Here is a 19489-nt window from a genome sequence, read left to right on the forward strand (position 1 = left end):
GCTTGTTTGCCACCTTTTAACTATTTCCGTGCCAGATGGTTGCTGTAGAAAATTGTTTTAAAAAAAAGTACATTTAAACATCTCGCTTAAAAGGGTATATTTTTATAAAGAAGTGAGCAAATGATCTGCCATCAATATGAAGTTTTTTCATGTGCATCAAGGAACTTCTCGAGTGAAGGTGATTTTTCTTTTAAGCCAGAAAGAAAATGAAAAGAAAAATGTATTTAGAGTAAGATCTTAAGACTGATGTTTTAAGGCTGTTGTGCAGACATATTCTTCTGGCTGTCATGTTGTTCATTATGTTTACTCAGGACGTTGAAAGATTTGTTGTTTTTGAAATCTACATACATGAGCTCTCGGGCGAGGCTCTAATGGAGCTGATGTCATGACAATAGTGGCGTAAACAGCAGGAAGTCACCTCGGGGTGAGCGTCTCCTGAGAGACACTCACTAGCCTGCCTACAGAGAAAGAGAGCGTGACAGACAACTGTGAGAGTAGATTCACCGTTGATGGATTTTTAATCTACAGTGTGTTAACTGGCCTCTCTTTACTCTTTGGAGAGAACTTTTTATGTGGGAGACTTTTGTAAAATCTCTGTGTTTTTGTTGTACATTGGCAGCATTACAGGACCACATGTAATTAGGGCCAGACCAAAACAGCCACTGTACTTCCTGTAAGATTGTTTTTTTTTGTAGATAAGCAGCAGAGAAGTCATTTTGGTTTTGAGACCTACGTTAATTCCTAGTCCCTCCAAGACCTACAGTTTTACTTTGTGTGTGTTTCTGTGTGTTTTTGTGTGGGGGGGGATTTGGGGCAGATTTCGACCTGCTTGACAATGCAACCTCAAGTTTGTCTCTAAAATACGTCTGCTCATCGAGACTTTCACAAACACACTGTCTGCCTGGATTCTTCCTGTTTGTGTTTGGCTTTGCGCCCCCCCCCCGTCTGTAAAGGGGTGTGTCCTCCCTCGGTAATCCTACACCATTAACTCATTGAGCTGACTGTAACTGGCTAAACAGCCTCGACCAGTGAGTGCAGCCACTCACACCCACATGCCATGTGTTTGGCGGTTTGAATCGAGCACACGCAGCATGCCATTCTATACTTCTTTACTGAGAGATAGAGTCAGGTGTGTGAGCGAGAAACAAGTCATTTCCTCATTGTCAAAGGAGGGAGGTGGTTGGAAAAAAACCCCAGAGACAGAAAAAAAGGTAGAAAGAAGACGGTGAGAGAGAGAGGGGATAAGAGATAAGAGAACCACCCAAACCTCCCAAACCACCCAATCAAGGTGCACTGCTGGAATTGGATCCCTCCCTTCTTTATCACCTGGGAGCGGAGACTCACAGCTGAGCCTCAGAGACTCGGTGAGAGAGAGAGACAGACCGGGTTAAGAGCAAAAAGAGCGCGTACGGTGATGACAGCTGAACTTTCACGGAAAATAAACTTGCCTCTCGAAACACAAAGAAAGACGCAGAGGTGTTTTTCTTTTATCTTGAGCAAGAGGGAGAAACTCTGGAGGGGAGAACCTGAACTCTCAGGAGAGCTGTGCATCTGAAAACAACAAAGCAACGAGCTCACTGGCTCTGGATTGAATGAAAGTCGTCATCAAGACAAGAAATCCTCGAAGACTTTTGGATGCCAAAAAAGAGATGAAGAAAACGATAACAGGGATTTTTTAGGATCTGTTTAAATCTTTTTTCGTTGCTTTTCTGGAACAAGGCAACCCATGTTTCTTTGTGTTTCTTCCTGCTGAGTCTCCTGCAGAAGCATCATGTAGTTTGTTCCTCACCAGCTCTGAGGTGGGCCACGTTTTTTGACAAAAGACAACCAGGAGGAGGTGGAGCACCTGCGGTTTGGTGGAGACTATGTCTCTAGAAGATGTAGGAAGCACTACGAGTCTCGGGGCCCAAAGCAGCACTTCAGACCGCTGCAATGGCCACTCTCTGAGCCACGGTCAGGACCAGGATTCGGACCGCCAAGGCCAGGATGGGATAGTCATGGAGCGTATCGCCTCCCTGTCGTTGGACATGTTTGAAGCCAGTGACTTCACCGGGAGGTTTAGCAAGATCCAGTTCAGAAAGAGGACCAAGATCTTCCAAGGTAGGTGGAGACAAGCTTGCGATCATTTGTTTTGGGGGGTTTTCAGAGTGAAGGTGAATGACCTGAGGTTTTTTTTTTTCTCGTGCTGGAAAAAAGTGGAAAGGCTGGTCAAACATCCAGCTGAAATACCGGTCCCCCCCCCCCCCCCCCCCAACTGGAATGTGGGCTGGGTTTTTATCCAGCCTGGGATTTGTAAACGTCTCAGATCTCTGACTACCTGTTCAGCCCCTTCTGTCTCTCCAAGGCTCCTCTACTCTGTGGAGTGAGGACTTGACTTGACAAGTGTCTTTGTTGTGGTTTCTGTAGACCCTGTGAAAAGTGATACGTTCTCTGTTTTGAGAAAAACAGCACTAAATAACTCCACTGATCCTTATTGTGTGTGTGTGTGTGTGTGTGTGTGTGTGTGTGTGTGTGTGTGGGGGGGGGGGGGGGACGACACGCCTATGTGCTTCTGGCCTCACATTAAAGCACAAGTATTTAGTTTTTCCCAAACCACTCACTCTCTCTCATGTTACCTTCTGGAAGCTTCACGTCCAACCACCTGATGTGGGAGAATGCCAAAACCTTAAGTAGTTTCTGTCTATTCCTGGAAAGGCAAATCACAAGGAGGCCACACACACACACACACGCTTTCAGTACTTTTGTTACATATTTCAACTTAGCTGATGCCATTGTCTGGAGGATACCAAAGGTACAGTTTCAACAGAATAATCTTTTATTCAAATGTCACCAACATTACAATCGATAACAGCGTAGAAGAGTAAGGAAAGACTTAAGAGTTCAGAAGTGTCTTTGGATTCAACACAATAAATGCGATGGAATTGAATTGTATGGGGCTTCTATGCTGTGATAATGTGCATAGTAATAATGTGTGAGGCTTTGATGTTGGGGACACGGTTATGCCTGGCATGGAAACTACACACACACACACACACACACACACACACACACACACACACACACACACACACACACACACACACACACACACACACACACACACACACACACACACACACACACACACACACACACACACACATTCTTCACTAGAGGTATCTATTTGATCAGCCCAGCTGTGTCAAGGAGACACTACTGTGTGAACTGTGACCCTCAAACAGTCCCTCGGTGGTTGTGTGGCTATTTGTGTGTGTGTGTGTGTGTGTGTGTGTGTGAGTCCTCATCTGCTGTGTATGTGATGGATCAGTTAACACCCACACGCACATGTCATAAGAGTTCAGTGTTGCTGTTTTGTTTAACAGATGCACTGCGGTTTATGTGGTTGCAACTATTTGGATATTATTATTAAAATAATCTTTTAGACGCTTCACATTCCCTAGTTCCAGCATCTACATCTACAGATCCGCTGCTTTGCTCTTTCAGATGGGATTGTAAACGGACTATCTTTTTGGGTTCTTGGCTCTGCTTACACCCACCGGGTGTGTGTCATCATCGCATGTCATTTCGGCTGTCAACATTAATCCCTTTTGTAAATTGATGCCAAAATGAAAGTTGGCTGTTGTCGTGTTTGTTTTCTCTCTTCGCTCAGTGAGACATCCTCTCTCTAGCTGACCCCGTTGTGTCACTTTCAAGAGTCGCATTCTCCCAGCTCATATCAATCAATAATATAAGTTGATCTAGTTCATAGATTTGAATTAGGGTCTTCACCATTTGGATTAAGTAGCTTATGTAAAAATCACGACAAGAAAGAAATCTAATAACAGCTAGTGTTTAGTGTATATCCAGAAAGGCCAGATAGGATTCCGTGTGTGTGTGTGTGTGTGTGTGTGTGTGTGTGTGTGTGTGTGTGTGTGTGTGTGTGTGTGTGTGTGTGTGTGTGTGTGTGTGTGTGTGTGTGTGTGTGTGTGTGTGTGTGTGTGTGTGTGTGTGTCTCTGCCTCTGCTTTGGTCAATACATTTTTGACTATGCAACTGCTTAAAATTCCTTTAAGTTGAGGTTAAATGGAATGCAAAGCAATTTCTGTTTTGTGCATTTGTCTGTGTGCATGCATGAATACGTGTAAGTGTGTGTGTGTGTGTGTGTGTGTGTGTGGAAGAGTCACATTCCAACAGCTGGCATGCCCAGGCCCCTGCTCAGAATGTGAGGAATCCTAGGACCTCCATAAGGGTGTGTGTGTGTGTGTGTGTGTGTCTTTGTCTTTAATTTTTATTTGTAAGCTGAATAAATGTGAGTCACTCTGGCAGATATGTCCCTATTCCCTGTTTAGGTCCTGAGTTTGAATAGATGAGAAGATGAGTTGCACTAACAAACACACTTCTCTGCTCTGTTTCTCTCGACTTTGCTATTTAATCTCGCAAGAAGTGTTGCTCTTACTCTGCCTCGTCGCCACTCCCACAAGAACTACCTGTGTCATCATGTTTAGTTTGCCCATGCATAACAACTAAAACCTCCCGTGGTCCCACAGCCGGCAGACGTGGCTTTTCAACCCGATGAGAAATGTGAGAAACAGGGTCAACAAACAGTAATCCTTGACATGTCCGTATACTTTCTCTTGAGCAAGAATGAGATGAGGTCGCGGCGGTTTGAGATAACAAAGAACGGACCGTCTCGGTCAAACAGTATTCAGTAACCATCTTTGAGTTCAGCTGCAAGCGGAGGGAACACACAGACACACTTTCAGTTGCAGGAGAACATTTTGAAAGTCAGATTATTTTGGGTTTACGTTTCTGTGATCGTCAACTTGTCTGAATTATCCAAAGTAAGCAGGTTAACACAGAGGCAGTAATTGTTATTTGCTGGTACCGATTGGCCCCGGACTGTAATGGAGTAAGCAGAAGTTGCAGACAGGAATAGCCCTGCAGTGCTTCTCTGCTATATTCCTCCTCCTTTGAGATTCGACCGTAATTGTCTGTTAATGTGAACCAGGCCATGCTGTGCTCGCTAGCTCTCCTGCGAGCCACCGCTTTGCATGATACCGTATCTTACGCACGTTCTGCTCCTCTCCTCACTCTCATTGTCTCCCCCTCCCTCACCCGTTCACATGTCCTGTGGCACTTCCGCACTTCATCCCGGGAATTACACGATGACCCTAATTATCCACTTGTTCTTCCACTCATAGTCACCCAACCATAGCATCACGGCCCGCGATGGCCATCATATACATTTCATGCTTTGGCAGACAATTGTGAGGACGGACGGCCAAGTGGATGTGTGACTGTTTAAGGTGAAGGGAGAGAAGTTATTTTCACTCACCTATTGTCTAAATGTGAGGAAACGATGCTTCAGCTCTTTAAAATGATTTGTCAAGAATGTAACCACAGCAGTGGAGTGGAAGGTTAATACTGGCTGCAAGCAAAGTGCTGGTAAATGTTGGTGTTAGCCCGCATTGTTACTTAAGGAAGTAAGGAACAAATTAAAAGTGCGTGCCGGTGGTAAACCAGTAAACATGTGAGCTATCAAGCAAGCCCAGGAACTACATTCTTTACTCACTAAAATCTCTCAAGCCAAGATAAGAGATACGCTAGTGCAGCAACAGATTGTATTGTTTAGAGCTATATCTGTAAATCAATTAAACCTCCTAATTATCGATATCAGGACAAACAGCGTTAAGTCCGTCTTTAAGTTCTGTGAGAGTCAGGAACAGCAGTGCCTTAAAACATTACTTTTTTTGTATTTGTAATGGGATGAAGGGTTTTTTCATTCCCTTGCACTGTTTAGGTTTTCCCAGCCAGAATCAACCTTTCCCCCACTCACCCAAACATCAAATGAAGCTAATTGGTAAAACAGACCCCAGGTGGAAGCTGTTCATTCCCATGGGAGCATGTCTGTTACAGTGGTGGTAGTATTTACACACACACACACACTTTGATACTGTCTGTGATACTGGATGTATTATATTAGAAGTCCCCTCCATCCCCGTGGAAGTTACCCTTTAAACTACAGAATATCTCATTGTGCACCGTATAGTGAATAAGGAAAGCACAGAAAAAAAGATGGATGATGTTTGTATTGTAAAGGTAATTTATTGTGCTTTGCATTGTGGGACAAGAGTGTCCACCCCACTCAGGAATCTATTAAAAGTACTACTGTTTGCATGCCGCACGCACTTCATACTCAACCCTTGGTCAGAATGTACTGTGTGTGCAGTGTGGAGGCAGTGACGCCATTATTGTTATTCCTGGCTATTCGCTGGTACTGACTGCCTATCAATGCTTCTCTTGGCTCTCATTGGTCGACACTAATTGCGAGTCAGAACAGAACAAAAGTGATCAGGAAACATTGGATTTCTGTATATTACTCCATCGTCCCCTCCTCCCACTGTCTGGTCTTTGTCCCTCACTCCTTCCCACATTCCCCCCTGTGCAGTACCATCTACTGTATGTTATTACATCCCTCTCTCTCTATCTCTCTCTCTCCCTCTCTCTCTCTCCGTCTTTCCTCTAAGAGGATTGGCTGCTGGCGTCTACCAACATCTGTGTATCACTGTCCTGAGAGAGCAAAACAGAGAGGGGATGGGGAGTGTTAGCCAGCAAGATAGCAACACAGAGCGCAGGCGAAGCTGATTGCTGTTTTTTTTTTTCTTTCTCTTTGACACACACACTCTGTTTCGTGCACATGCGCACACACACACACACACACACACTCAGCAGCAGCAGCAGCAGCAGCAGCAGCAGACAGCCGCAACATCCGCATCGCCGGCTGCCCACCCGCATCCCTCTCTCCCAGTCGTTCTCTCCTCTTTCTCTCACTCGCTCCGTCCGCAACGCCTCATCCTGCCGTCCGGTCCTCCCTCTGCTGTCTGTCACCGTGGCGACACAGCCTCTGCAGCCATGGCGACAAGCCAGCAGGATTCGGGCTTCTTTGACATCAGCATCAAGTCTCTGCTCAAGTCCTTAGGAGGGAGTGAGTACAGCTACCGACGTCACATGTTGTCGATGCTGGCGTGCCAAACAAATGCGTGACTAGTAGTCCGTAGCTCCTGCAGCGTACAGACTACGCATACTTTGTTTTTGTTAATCTGTGTTCGGATGAGACGGAAAAACATGCAGCGTGATCCACACTGTCAATATCTGCCGATGTTACGTAACGGAATAATGGAAGAGCGAGAGAAAACTGCTCCAGGGTTTAGTTGGGTGTAAATCTGGATTATACAGCTTATTCTTCCACAAAAAGAAGTCAGTCTCTGACTTTCTTATGATCTTTGTGCCCAGTGCAGTTAAATACGCAGATCATGTTGACATGTTTATCGTTCATGTCGACCTTACTGCATGTGCTGTTGACAGTCAGAGAAGTCAAGTCATCTCAATCAGTTCTCCAGTCAGTGTTTACCAAACAGAGAGTAAAGCTACTGTATGTCACGATGAGGCAACAACAGCATCATCCCCGACTGGACATGCCATACTGTCCCCACTCTCAGCTATAGTGAGTAAAACGCACAGCTGTTTCACCACTTGCACTCTAATATAGTCGTGACCGTGCAACCTGTAGTTTACCTTTTTTAAGGTAAGGCTTTCCTGTCATTGTGATTTTTATTTGTTGACTGGGTCGCTGCTTCTGTTAGCTTTTCTTAGTTATAGATGCCTTTCAATGTGCTCTATTTGCTAAACGCTCTGTGTGTTGTACGCTTCCCCTCCATCAGACGCCATACAAATGTTTCCCTGTGTGTGTATGTGGTTGGCAGGGAAGCTGTTTAGGGCTGTGCTGAAGGTTACTGTCAGCAGGGGTGATGTTTGTGTCAGGAATACAGAGGAATTGCAGGGGATGTGTTGACGGACCCCCCCCTCCCACCTCCTCAGCCATTTATGTGTTGTCATTAAACAAATTAATCGCAGGAACCACGATGAGATGGTGTATGTGTTTCCTAGGTGTGTCTGCCCCAAGGTCATGATAATGAACGCAGTCAGAAGAAAAGGCCCAAGAATTCCGAGTCAGCTTTGTGCTTCAACCACAAGTTACTTATCAAATGAAATCACTAGATAAATAGCTGACCTCATCAAGTTCAACTTGTTCCATCTCATACCAGCCGTGCTGAAATATTCTTGTATCAGCCTGTATCAGCCTCATTAACACACACACACACACATACACTTCAGACAAGCTAGCTGGTTAAAAGAACAACCCTGAATCCAAATGTAAACGAAAGGGTCACCCCATTATCAAAATGGAAAGCTGGTATTGTAACTGTTAGCTTATTATCATTCTCTGATGCTCTGAAGGGTTTGTTTACATCTGTAATGTTACAAAAAATTAATAATTCAGCTATATGTCATACTTTCCCATTGTTTATTTGAATATACTTGTGATTCAAGCCTATTTGTTTACCTTTATTGTCGTTAAAGCTGCCATAAGTAACCGACTAAAGGACCTACAGTAACGCGGTAAAAAATCCAGAATACATTCATCAAATGAGTGTTGTCAGCCGCCTCCTCTGACAACACACAGGCTTGGTTCTGTTCGCTCTTGTCGGGGGCAGTCGGTGTGTTTGTGGTAATCGTCTGTGCTTTTTAAAAAAAAAAATGACTCATCGCACTGCCAACAAACTGTACAAGCTGTACAAGAGTGATTTATCTTTTTACAAGCCGAGACGACTTGTTACGTTGCTCACCAGCCCAGGTCAACACCGTGGGGTCTGGATTTCCACCCTCTATATGAGGACTGAAGCTTGAAAAGCTGTGTTCTTGATGAGTCAGGTGGCGTTTGTGTGTCATCACATGTTAGTCATGATTCATCACTACAGTATGCTTGTTTATGACGTGATGGACGAAGGTTAACCTAAATCTAGATGTGAAGTATTCTCTCTACCAGTAAGGAGGCTACATAATATTGATTATTCAAGTGCATCCATATTTTCCTACATCCCTACTGTCGCGTATGACAAAGAAAAGCATCAAGCGTTTTTAAGTATCCAAATAGTTGCTGATCCATTTCCTGTACATTGATTAATTGCGTAATCGTTGCCGCCGGTCTCCTACATCCTCCCCCGTCTCCGCTGTCTATCTGCTTCTTTCTCATCTTTCTTTTTTGGCATCTCGGTCGATTAAATAAACCTTTTAGGATATAAAATGTAATTAAAACAAGGTGGAATTGTAATGACTAGACGTGGCAGATTACTGCTGATTAATCTCTTGAAATGCTGAGTCATAACAAATGTCTACGAGGGTCCAGGGAAGTGCACCGGTGTGCTATATCGACAGCTTTATTGGACACGTTATGTCTTCCTGCTCTCATTTCTTCTAAAGCCCAAGACACACACACACACACACACACACACACACACACACACACACACACACACGTCTTAAATTCATGTCACATAGAAGCCTTACCGGATTATCTCTGTTTAGAGTCAACCTTATATGCACTGAATTAGATCAGTGCCGTTTGCTTTCTAGTTTAATTTCCTGATTTGTCACCGTCTGCCTCGGAAAAAATGGTTGCATACGTGTGTGTCTTTGTGAGTGTTGTCGGTGTGTGTGTGTGTGTGTGTGTGTGTGTGTGTGTGTGTGCGGCTCTCGTGTGTGTGTGTGTGTGTGTGTGAGTGTGAGTAGGGGTCAGTGGGAGTGGTGGGTATGTAAGAGAGTGACCTCCAGTGGTCTAAATATAGCGCCTCCCTCCTCCCCTCGTCTCTCTCTCGGGGCAGTGTTGAAATTCCTAACCCAACTCTTCTGGTCAGATCTCCACAAGGAGCAGACTTTACTTAACTGCTACTGACAACTAAAGGGTTGAGCCACGAAAACCCCCACTCTGAAAGAAGCACTTTATTGCAAATACAAACTTTCCAATGCAAGGATTCCAATGTCGCTGGAGTGACGGGAGGCCGGAGTGGCAGCAGGAGCAGAAGTTGAAACTGATAGCTGGTCTGTAGGCTCATGTAGTTCTGAAGCACGGGGGCCCTGTACGCAGCCTCTGATCAACCCAGGCCTCTGCTGGAGCCGTGCAGTGGAATATTTACTCGATCCCCGTCGGTAGAGTTCACTCATGACTGAGGCGGTCGTCTCTAATGCTATTCTGAGAAGACGCTCTGGCGTCATCGCTCCCTCCGCGATTGCAACACTCGGGGCTCTGAGGAGTCGAGTCGTCTCGAGCTATGGCTCGCCCGGTCTGCGGACGCCGCATATCGTCCTGTCTCTTTTGGATTTAATGTGGAATTACAGCTGTCATGAGAGTTTCACGTCTTTCACTCTACCTGTCTGTCAGTTTCTGAAGGATGGAGCTTCACACGTTTAGCTTTGGTTAAACCCGCCTCGTGCCAAAGCCAGACGTTGTTCCGATGTCTGTATTTACTGTCATGGTGGAATAGTTGGATATTAAAGACAACCTTCATCCTGTGCCGCTAATCACTCCACAAGGAATTTCTTTTATTTGTCTATCATGGGAGCTGTATTTCACACCTCGTAGACGCAGCTACCCTCTCCCGTCCCTCCTCCATCCCCCCCTTTTTACCCACGTCTACCCACTGTATCCTTGTCTCGCCGTCTGGCCGTCTGCACCATGGAAGTGCCAACTAAATGGAGCAGGGCTAGTGTCATCAGCTTCATCAAGGGCCTTGGTAAGCACGCAGGAGGCGCGTGTGTTCGTGTGCACGCACGCATGTTTGCCTCGTTCGAGTGCTCGGCTTTCACACGAACAGGGTCACTGTCTATGAGGCCCCGGGGGCCCCTGTTCTGTCCGGGAATTAGTGTTTACATTTCACCTCTGCAGCGAGGTCAGGTCACGTGGTCATGAAAGGTCAGTTTAGAGCCGACACTGTTTAACTCACACACTCTAGACACTTCTGGGAAATGCTCTTGTTCTTCTCGGCATGTTCAGGGAAGTACATTACGTACAAGTAACCTTTGTGTGAGTTTTTAGTTTTTTCCTATACTGTATTGGATGACATATGATTAATAATAATAATAATCCATAGTAGATGCAGAACTTCCACAAAGTCTTGCTTAAGCTCTTCTACTGTATAGTCACCGACGCCATTTCTTACAGCGATGAGTTTGTTCTATTTTAAGGGCATGTCAATATTCCTAGAGACGCATGACAGGAAATGCCTTCTCCATCCGTCTGTCTCTCTGTCCGTCTGTCGCCTGTCTCTCACTTCAGCCGCTCCCTATCCGTCTTTCCCTCTGTGTGTTTATCATTACGTCTTGCAAGAATTGATGGTGCCCAGCCTCCCTCACGATGGAATCAGAAGGGAGGAATGAAAACATGAACTGCCCAGCAAGTGTGTGTGTGTGTGTGTGTGTGTGTGTGTCTGTGTGTGTCTGTCTGGTCTGTGTGCCTGGAAAGTGTTGCCTGTCAAACCTGGACACACTCAACACAAATAAGTCCTGACTGAGGAGTTTTAACTTCACAAAAATAAATGATGATCAGATTTTCTTCAGACAAGAGGCTGGAGAATGAGCGTGAGGGCTCGTGTCTCAGCTGGACGGTGTTGGGGGGGGGGTTCTTTGATGAAGATAACAGCAGTGTGTCAGTTTGTATTGAAGCAGTTGGAGCTGCAGAAGTGGTTGTGACACTTGGCTCATGGAGGCAACTATGGTTCTTTAAAACCTACAAAGAATTGTAGCCCCGCTCGGAGTCATAACAGACAGATGTTTCTCAGTGTGAAAGTACTCCAGTAATAGTTGCCTGTATATTCATGGACACATGACAGGAACAGGAACCGCCATCACATCATTTGGTATACTTAACGGTGCCAGTTTGAAAGAATTTAAACAAATAAATACTAAAACGATGACTTTTTTTATTGCATCCCCACAAACCTCTAAATTACGGGAACTGTGGTTCCAAAATCTTAAAACATGAATATGCCCCTAATAGAAATCGGACAAAGAATAATAACAATGTCTTCCTTGTGTGTGTCCCGTCCCCCCCCCCCCCCCCCCCCACAGCCTCTCCAGTGGGACTGAAGCCCCCCCTCCCGCCAGTCAGTGGAACCTCGGGAGAGAGGAAGGGTCCTGTCGTCATGGCGCCCGTCAACGTGGACCCTGAGAGTAAGCCGGGCGAGTTCGTCCTAAAAAGCTTGTTTGCCAACTTCACCTTGATCTCCGAACGCAAGATCCGAATCATCATGGCCGAACCACTGGTGAGTCGTTTCTCATCCCGTCTCTCTCGGGTTACAGCATCATTCAGGTCTACATTGTGTCTGATTGTGTTATTCAGTATATGTTGACATTTATTTTTATAACAGAGGAAGTGATCCCCAGCAGTGTGGCTTATATAGAATATATAACCATAATTTAGAAAAGGCCTCACAAATGTTCAATATATGTGTTTCCTGTTTCTACTTATTTTTCTTCAGGGTTATATTTTAACCGCATCTCTTTTCCCCTCGTGATCACACAGTACAAACTGTTTTACATATTAACAAACCTGAATGATAATTAGTTATACCTCATCTTTTTTTAGAAGGAACTAGTTGTTTTAGTCACTCACTGCGACCTCTTTGCAGGCTTGATCATTTGTCAGCTATTAAGGCGTATTGACGCTCCCGCTGGTGCACAATGCTCCCGTATATTGCATTGCTTTTTATCATTTCCTTTAACCTCTGGTGCATTTATTTTTGTTTATTAAAGAAGGTATATGCTCCACCTTAATGTTAATGGAACACATATATTTTATGCATAGAGTGCGATGGGATTTGATCAAAACAGAGTTATGGATTGCTTGTGGATTTACATATTTGCCGGCAGAAGTAACAAAATATGTAAGACGCACTGTAACCCAACCTCTGACTCTCTCATATTACCTTTTATCACACTTACTAAGTGTACCAGAAACTTCTTCTTTGGGTTTAAATGTTTAATTAGGGCTTATTTTTTGTTATTATAGTTTCAAATCAATATGTCTGAGCGCAGTCTTGCATAGTGGTGTGAAGAGGGTCGTCCCTTTCTCTCAGGGTTGTTGTATGTTTACGGCACTCAGTGCTGAACACCTGATATGTTTCTTGAAAGCAACATAACGAGGTCAGTGCCGAAGCAGCTAGTTTGATACTAAACAGTGAAGTCGGTCCTGGGCTTGTTTTACGCACTTAGCCGATGATCACATTTGCATTTAGCTGAAAATGCAACACCAACATACTGTGGGTGTCAAGTGTCTCTTTAATGTTTACAGACTACACAGGTTGAGTCTGGGGAGATAGCAATCTCAAAATGGAAATTAATTAGTTGTTCATTTTAAGAGACATGTCTTATTTTATCTTTTGTATGTACTAATACTCTTTCATGAAGCAAAAGTGTTTCATATCCTATTACTCGGTTAGTACACGGTCGAGCTGTAGAAAGCTAAACTACTAAAATGATCGATAGCTTCGGCCCTAGTTCTGATTCCAAAGTTTCATAATAAAATGTCTTCCTGTCTGGTCTTGTCTCACAGGAAAAGCCACTTAACAAATCTCTGCAGAGAGGAGAGGACCCACAGTTCGACCAGGTGCGTGGAGCTGACATGGACACATTTTACCCGCCCGAACCCGTTTTTTCCTCTTGTCGTCCACATCTAGTTTTATTTTGGGAGTGGGATTAACCTCTCACTCACTCCTCTCTCTCTCTTTCTCGCTCACCTCCACCTGCCCCTGCTCTCCTTCTCTCGGGTGCAGTTGATCAGCAGTATGAGTTCTCTAGCCGAGTACTGCCTGCCGTCTATCCTGAGGACTCTGTTCGACTGGTACAAGAGGCAGAACGGCCTGGAAGACGAGTCCCACGAGTATCGACCCAGGGCCAACACCAAGTCCAAGAAGTGAGAGGACACAAACGCCACACACTCGATTGTAAAACTCTTCTCTGCACCTAGCTGAGAAGTTGGGGAAAACAAAAACACACAACAAACCAGCATGTCAGATGTGCAGGACTATTTCAATATGTTCTTGTGAATTATTTAGTGTATTCATCCTGGCTCATAAAGTTTTTTTAACTTAAGACAATAATCAATACTGTACTAACTGCGTTTAGCCCTCCCACACAAACAGCAGCAAAACAACGTCTACATTAAAATAATACTGCCATTGGAAAAAATACACTAATAAACGGCAGAAGCTTGATTGCAAATGTCAAACACACTGAGTACACACTGCTACGTAGTGAACCAGATGGTGCCTTCAATTAATTCATTATCAGAACTTTAATAAAAGCAGATTCTCGTGTGTTTTTTTGTACAAAGGCAAGAAGAGAATCAACACTGTTTCTTTGTTTCTGTCTGTTTCAGTGATGAGCAACAGAAAGACTACTTACTGGAGAGGAGAGATCTGGCGATAGACTTCATCTTTTCTCTCGTGCTTATAGAGGTTTTGAAGCAGGTGAGTCTCGATTTACACCGTAAAACAACATGTCTCCTCGTATTTATTGGCATAAATGGGTTTTACTTGTCGAAGAGAAAAGTCTGTCGTCAGTAGTTCAATCACTGGCAACGAAGCTGCGCTGGTTAAGTTCTGTTTGTCAGGAAACGATTTTGGATATTTAACACACTCTTCCTTGATTAAAGGGAACATGTTTGTGTACGTCCAATCGTTGATGGTACATGTAGTTAATTAAAGCAATAAATTCCTCACTAGATGCTCTATTGACGGAGAAAGCTGAGTTGACATCTGTTGTTCTCCCTGCATCCAGCGTCTTTATTTGACGTGACGGTGATGTAGTCGGATGCAAGGAGCAACTACAGGCGAGTTCAGCTTCTAGTCTCCACCTCTGGGTAGCCCGGGGGGAACAGAACTTCCTAAACCTGCTGTGAGTTCCTTTGTGAAAGAGCCATCCCAAAATATGAGTGCAGTGGATGTTTTGGACGAAGATACATTTGGGCTGACTCGGATATTTAGCCATATTTATCTAAATTAACGCAACTACAAAAAGTTCCCCAGACTGTGAGCAGAATACATAGAAATAGCTCATCTTATTTGGCCGTATTGTTTTAATTATATGTTCAGATTCATCAAGTGAAAAGACAGAAATCTTAATAAAATAATAATAAACCTTTTCTCTCAATCCAGATCCCCCTCCATCCTCTTTTGGATGGACTCATCCAAGAAGTCATAAACCTGACGTTCAAGCACTTCAAATACAAAGAAGGGTAAAAATGATCACATGTAGCAACACTAAATCTTTTTCAGTGTAATACTGTCTTCACTTTCTGACTGAACTTCAACATACTCACATGCGGTGTTGACATCAACGGCTCTCACAAATATAGCAAATGTGTGTATTGTTATCACAGTCACTACATACTATAATATTCATGTCTTGTGTTCACTTCTTAGGTATCTGGGACCCAACACAGGCAACATGCACATAGTGGCTGACCTCTATGCTGAAGTAGTGGGAGTTGTAGCTCAGTCCAGGTAATATGCAAATTCATCTTTATGCTGCTCGTGTGTTTATGAGTGCGTGCAATGTAGATGTTTGTACATCAACAGCATCAACATTAAGTTGTTCAGATTGTTTGTTGTAAATTTGTTGAGGTAATTTGACCCAAATAAGTGAAAATAAGTAATATTTGAAGTTCATTTCACATCTCAAAGCTAATGAAGATGCAGAGTGTTACAGTAAATTCATTTACAGTTATTCAAAATGCTTCAGTTGGCCTTACAAGTTTGCACTTAACTACCTACAATGCAGTTTTAAATGTGTCTCACAGTGAAGGCAGTTTTGTGATCCAGGTGATAACGTAGTTACAGTAGCTGCCTGTCCTCCTCTTGACCCCATTTCAGTGGAAACAAATGCTGCCCCTCCGTCTTGAGTACAAGTGAGGGAAAGAAACAAATGCCTGCCCGTTCTTGTGCTAGTAGACTGTGTGTGTGTGTGTGTGTGTGTGTGTGTGTGTGTGGATGTCTGATGGCAACTGAGGATAATGACACTCCAGATGATGGTCCTCTGTCTGTGTAATGTTGTGATGAGAGATGAGCACTGTTCCCATTTTCCAGGAGGTTATTACTGTGATGGAGGAGGTTCACAAGGCGGCTCAGTCACCGCTGTCACACACACACACACAAACACACACATCCCTGTACCTCTATCTTTCTATCTCATTGACATAATTCGCTCCCTTCCCCAAACCTTCACCGTCACGGCTGGATCAAAGTCAATGCTGAGATCTGGTTTAGCAAATGCAGCCTAACTACTGTGTGGTTGATTAAGCTTCCTGGATGATTTCTAACACTCCTTATTTGTTATTTGTTTGTCGTACATTATTTTACACACGGCTGTGAAAAGGTTGAGCACACACTGACTCAGACCATAGTCACTCTTGGTGCATACTTTATTCTTGGCAGTGTGTGTTTTTTCCCAGCTTGGTTTATGGATCACGGTGTTTATGTGTATCTTATTTAAACACCCCTCACTAGGCCGATGACTGAACTGCTGTGGCAGCCCCCTGTGAAGCGTGCAAAACAAACGCAGACGCCCCAAAGAATTAGTGCACACACACACACATTCCCTCCACATCACCCGTCCAGATGCCATTCTAAATATAGGCCTGCAGAGCACTGTTGGTCAAAACCTATTTGGATGTTGGACGCGTACGCACACAAGCGCACGCAAAAACAAACTGGTGAATACAGGAGTAAATAATAGCAAATAAACACACTTGCCACTTTGTTGTCGATATTCCACTAACCGTGCCACCACTCACCTGAGACCTGGGAATGAAAAACATCTGCGAACGCTTCCAAAGAGAGCGACTGTTCACATCTGGTGGTCATTTACTCGGCAGGTTCCCAGCAGTGAGGAAGAAGTTCATCTCCGAGCTGAAGGAGCTGAGACAGAAGGAGCAGAGCCCCTACGTCATCCAGTCCACCATCAGCCTCATCATGGGACTCAAGTTCTTCCGCATCAAAATGTACCCGGTGGAAGACTTTGAAGCCTCCTTCCAGTTCATGCAGGTAGAGCCGAAATCAATTGGTCCCTTAACTGATTTTTTACATTCCAACAAATTGTAAAAAGGTTTTTTTTACAGGACAGACTCAGCTCTTCTCTTCATCTCCGGAAGCAGTTTAGTGCTATCAAAGAGCTCACTATCAACAGATTCCCCCTAGAGTAATTAGGGGTTATGTGCCTTTTTTATTGCCCCTTTGATGGTAATCGCAGTGGTGAGAATGTTTCTCATTTCCGCACACCCGTAGCGATACAGGGATTAGAACCGGTGACATTGCATTCACTGCATTATCAAGTACGTACATCGTTTCTCTAACTGTCTCTGACTCTCTTTGTCTCCTCAGGAGTGTGCGCAGTATTTCTTGGAAGTGAAGGACAAAGACATTAAACACTCGTTAGCCGGACTCTTTGTGGAGATACTTGTACCTGTAGCTGCTGTAAGTTCATTTCATCTTCCTGCTGAGAGCACCTCAGTGTCCTTTTGTCTTTTAAATACAAACATCTGTCTTTCTGTTCACAGTATATCTGCTGGTCTTAATATATAGTGTTTATATCTTGAGAATAATCATAAAAGAGTAATGAGAGTAATCATACAAATGTTAAGCTTGAATATATAGTGTCTTAGTAGTGTTTGGGTTTGACAAAAACACTTCTCTAAGCTAACTTTTGCGTTTTTCGTCCTCCTCCCAGACTGTGAAGAACGAGGTGAACGTGCCGTGTCTACGGAATTTCGTAGAAAGTTTGTACGACACCACACTGGACCTGTCCTCAAGGAAGAAACACTCTCTGGTAAGTTTCTCCTTTTGTTTCCGTTTCATCCCTGCTCCTCTCTCCTCATTTCCTCTCCATTAACAGCGATTGGTGAAAGCACTTACTGTAACTCTTCAACATGCAGGCTTTTATCTTTCCATGGAAAGGAGACAGTACACCTCTCTGATTGAGATAGTGGTCTGTCACGAACAAACATGCTGTAAAACAACTGTACATTTTCAGAATTTGTATGAAAAGGACCTTCTTACCCTCTTAACTACATTATTTCCTGGCAAACAAAAATCTTCCTCACAAATCTTTCCTATACATTTCTATTTATCTTTAGTTTATTTCTTAAAGTCTTTTTTCAACAGCCTCCACATAGGCGACAGCCGTGGTCAGAGGCATTATTGTAGTGCAGCTGAGCAATGTTGCCCCTCCTTTGATGGACAGATAAGATGACAAACGTGTTGCATTATTGCTGCTTGCTGCTCATCTGCTATTCGCGATATGTACCCGGGTCCCTCCTGCTGTGACGGTGTCATATCCTCAGGGCTGCAGACATCTTACTCGGCCATTATGCGCGTTTCCTTCGTCAGATTCTCCAAATACTCGGAGCAAACCGTGAATTTGAGGCTCGACACACCTCTCTGCACGCACACGTTTTCTAAACGAACAGTGCGCAGGCATCCATGCACACAAACGAGCAATAGCCCGACATGTCGGAGCAGAATGGGCAGGTATGATAGGAATGACAGTCATGTGGTGCAATCTGAGTACCTGAGAGAGACTGAAATGCGAGGTGGACAGATAACAAATACCATCTTAGATAACGAGTGACAGGTAAATGATGCACTCCTAAAAACCTAGCATTTCCATAACCATTTATGACAAGGGTGTAGCTGGACTCACACGGGTCATTGAAGGCTTTCATGTTTAACAAAGACCTGTCTGTTTGCCCTTACCAGCTGATTGAACCAACTAGACACCCAAGTTCACATTCCTGTATGGGAACTTGGTGTTGAGGATTCTATCAACTCAAGTCCATAAATGAATTAGACAGACAGACAGAAAGAAACCTTGTGGCAATATAATACATAGATACATAAGTGTTTAATTCCAGAGAGGAAGACCTAGATCATTGAAGAAGCAAACAAAACCGTGTAATGAGGGATTCATGAGGCCTGAAACAAGTGGAACATGATTGTGAAAAGCTTAATCTGAAATAATGTGATTGCCCATTGTTTTTAGATGACAAAGGAAGAGCTCAGAAATGAGGTTTCAGTTTAGAATGAATGATTCAGAGTCCTTTTTAATAACTACTACAACATCTAAAAGCAGTCTCAAAGTAATTTGCATGCATGTAGAAAAAATGGTCGAGGCAGACAACCTGAGTCCTTTATTTTATATTTACATTCAATGAATGAACTTTGAATTTGAAGTGCCTGATGCAAATGTCTCCCATCTGTCTTCTCTCTCTCCACCCCAGGCTCTGTATCCTCTGGTGACTTGCCTGCTGTGTGTCAGTCAGAAGCAGTTCTTCCTCAGCCGCTGGCACATTTTCCTCAACAACTGCCTCTCAAACCTCAAGGTCAGCCTTTCCTGTCTGCACCATGCAAATGCAAGAATTACCATAGTAGGCTTTATTTGTATAGATCACAAGTAGTGCGCGTGTCGTATTCACACACAGAAGCAATGCAGCCAGTGCAATAAGTATCTGCCAATGAAGAATGATTTTGACACAGTGCATGCAAAACAACACTGAACTCCACACTGCTGCACCAGCACGACATAATACCTCTTCGACTATACAATCAACCATCAGTATGTAT

At 44.0% G+C, this 19489-nt stretch overlaps 1 protein-coding gene across 1 annotated transcript in view; it reads left to right on the forward strand.

Moving 5' to 3' along the window:
• The first annotated feature begins 1221 nt into the window (after window positions 1-1221).
• fryb (furry homolog b) overlaps window positions 1222-19489 on the forward strand; it is a 43325-nt gene continuing 25057 nt past the window's right edge. Inside the window, exons 1-11 of the mRNA XM_079171668.1 lie at window positions 1222-2100; window positions 11943-12136; window positions 13426-13479; window positions 13646-13785; window positions 14251-14341; window positions 15029-15108; window positions 15296-15376; window positions 16747-16915; window positions 17252-17344; window positions 17598-17696; window positions 19147-19248. Of these exons, the coding sequence (XP_079027794.1) occupies window positions 1866-2100; window positions 11943-12136; window positions 13426-13479; window positions 13646-13785; window positions 14251-14341; window positions 15029-15108; window positions 15296-15376; window positions 16747-16915; window positions 17252-17344; window positions 17598-17696; window positions 19147-19248 (1338 nt within the window). The 5' untranslated portion in view covers window positions 1222-1865. The remainder of the gene's footprint in view (window positions 2101-11942; window positions 12137-13425; window positions 13480-13645; window positions 13786-14250; window positions 14342-15028; window positions 15109-15295; window positions 15377-16746; window positions 16916-17251; window positions 17345-17597; window positions 17697-19146; window positions 19249-19489) is intronic.

Source organism: Pholis gunnellus (genome assembly GCF_910591455.1).
Source record: "Pholis gunnellus genome assembly, chromosome: 13".
Taxonomy (NCBI): Eukaryota; Metazoa; Chordata; class Actinopteri; order Perciformes; family Pholidae; genus Pholis; species Pholis gunnellus.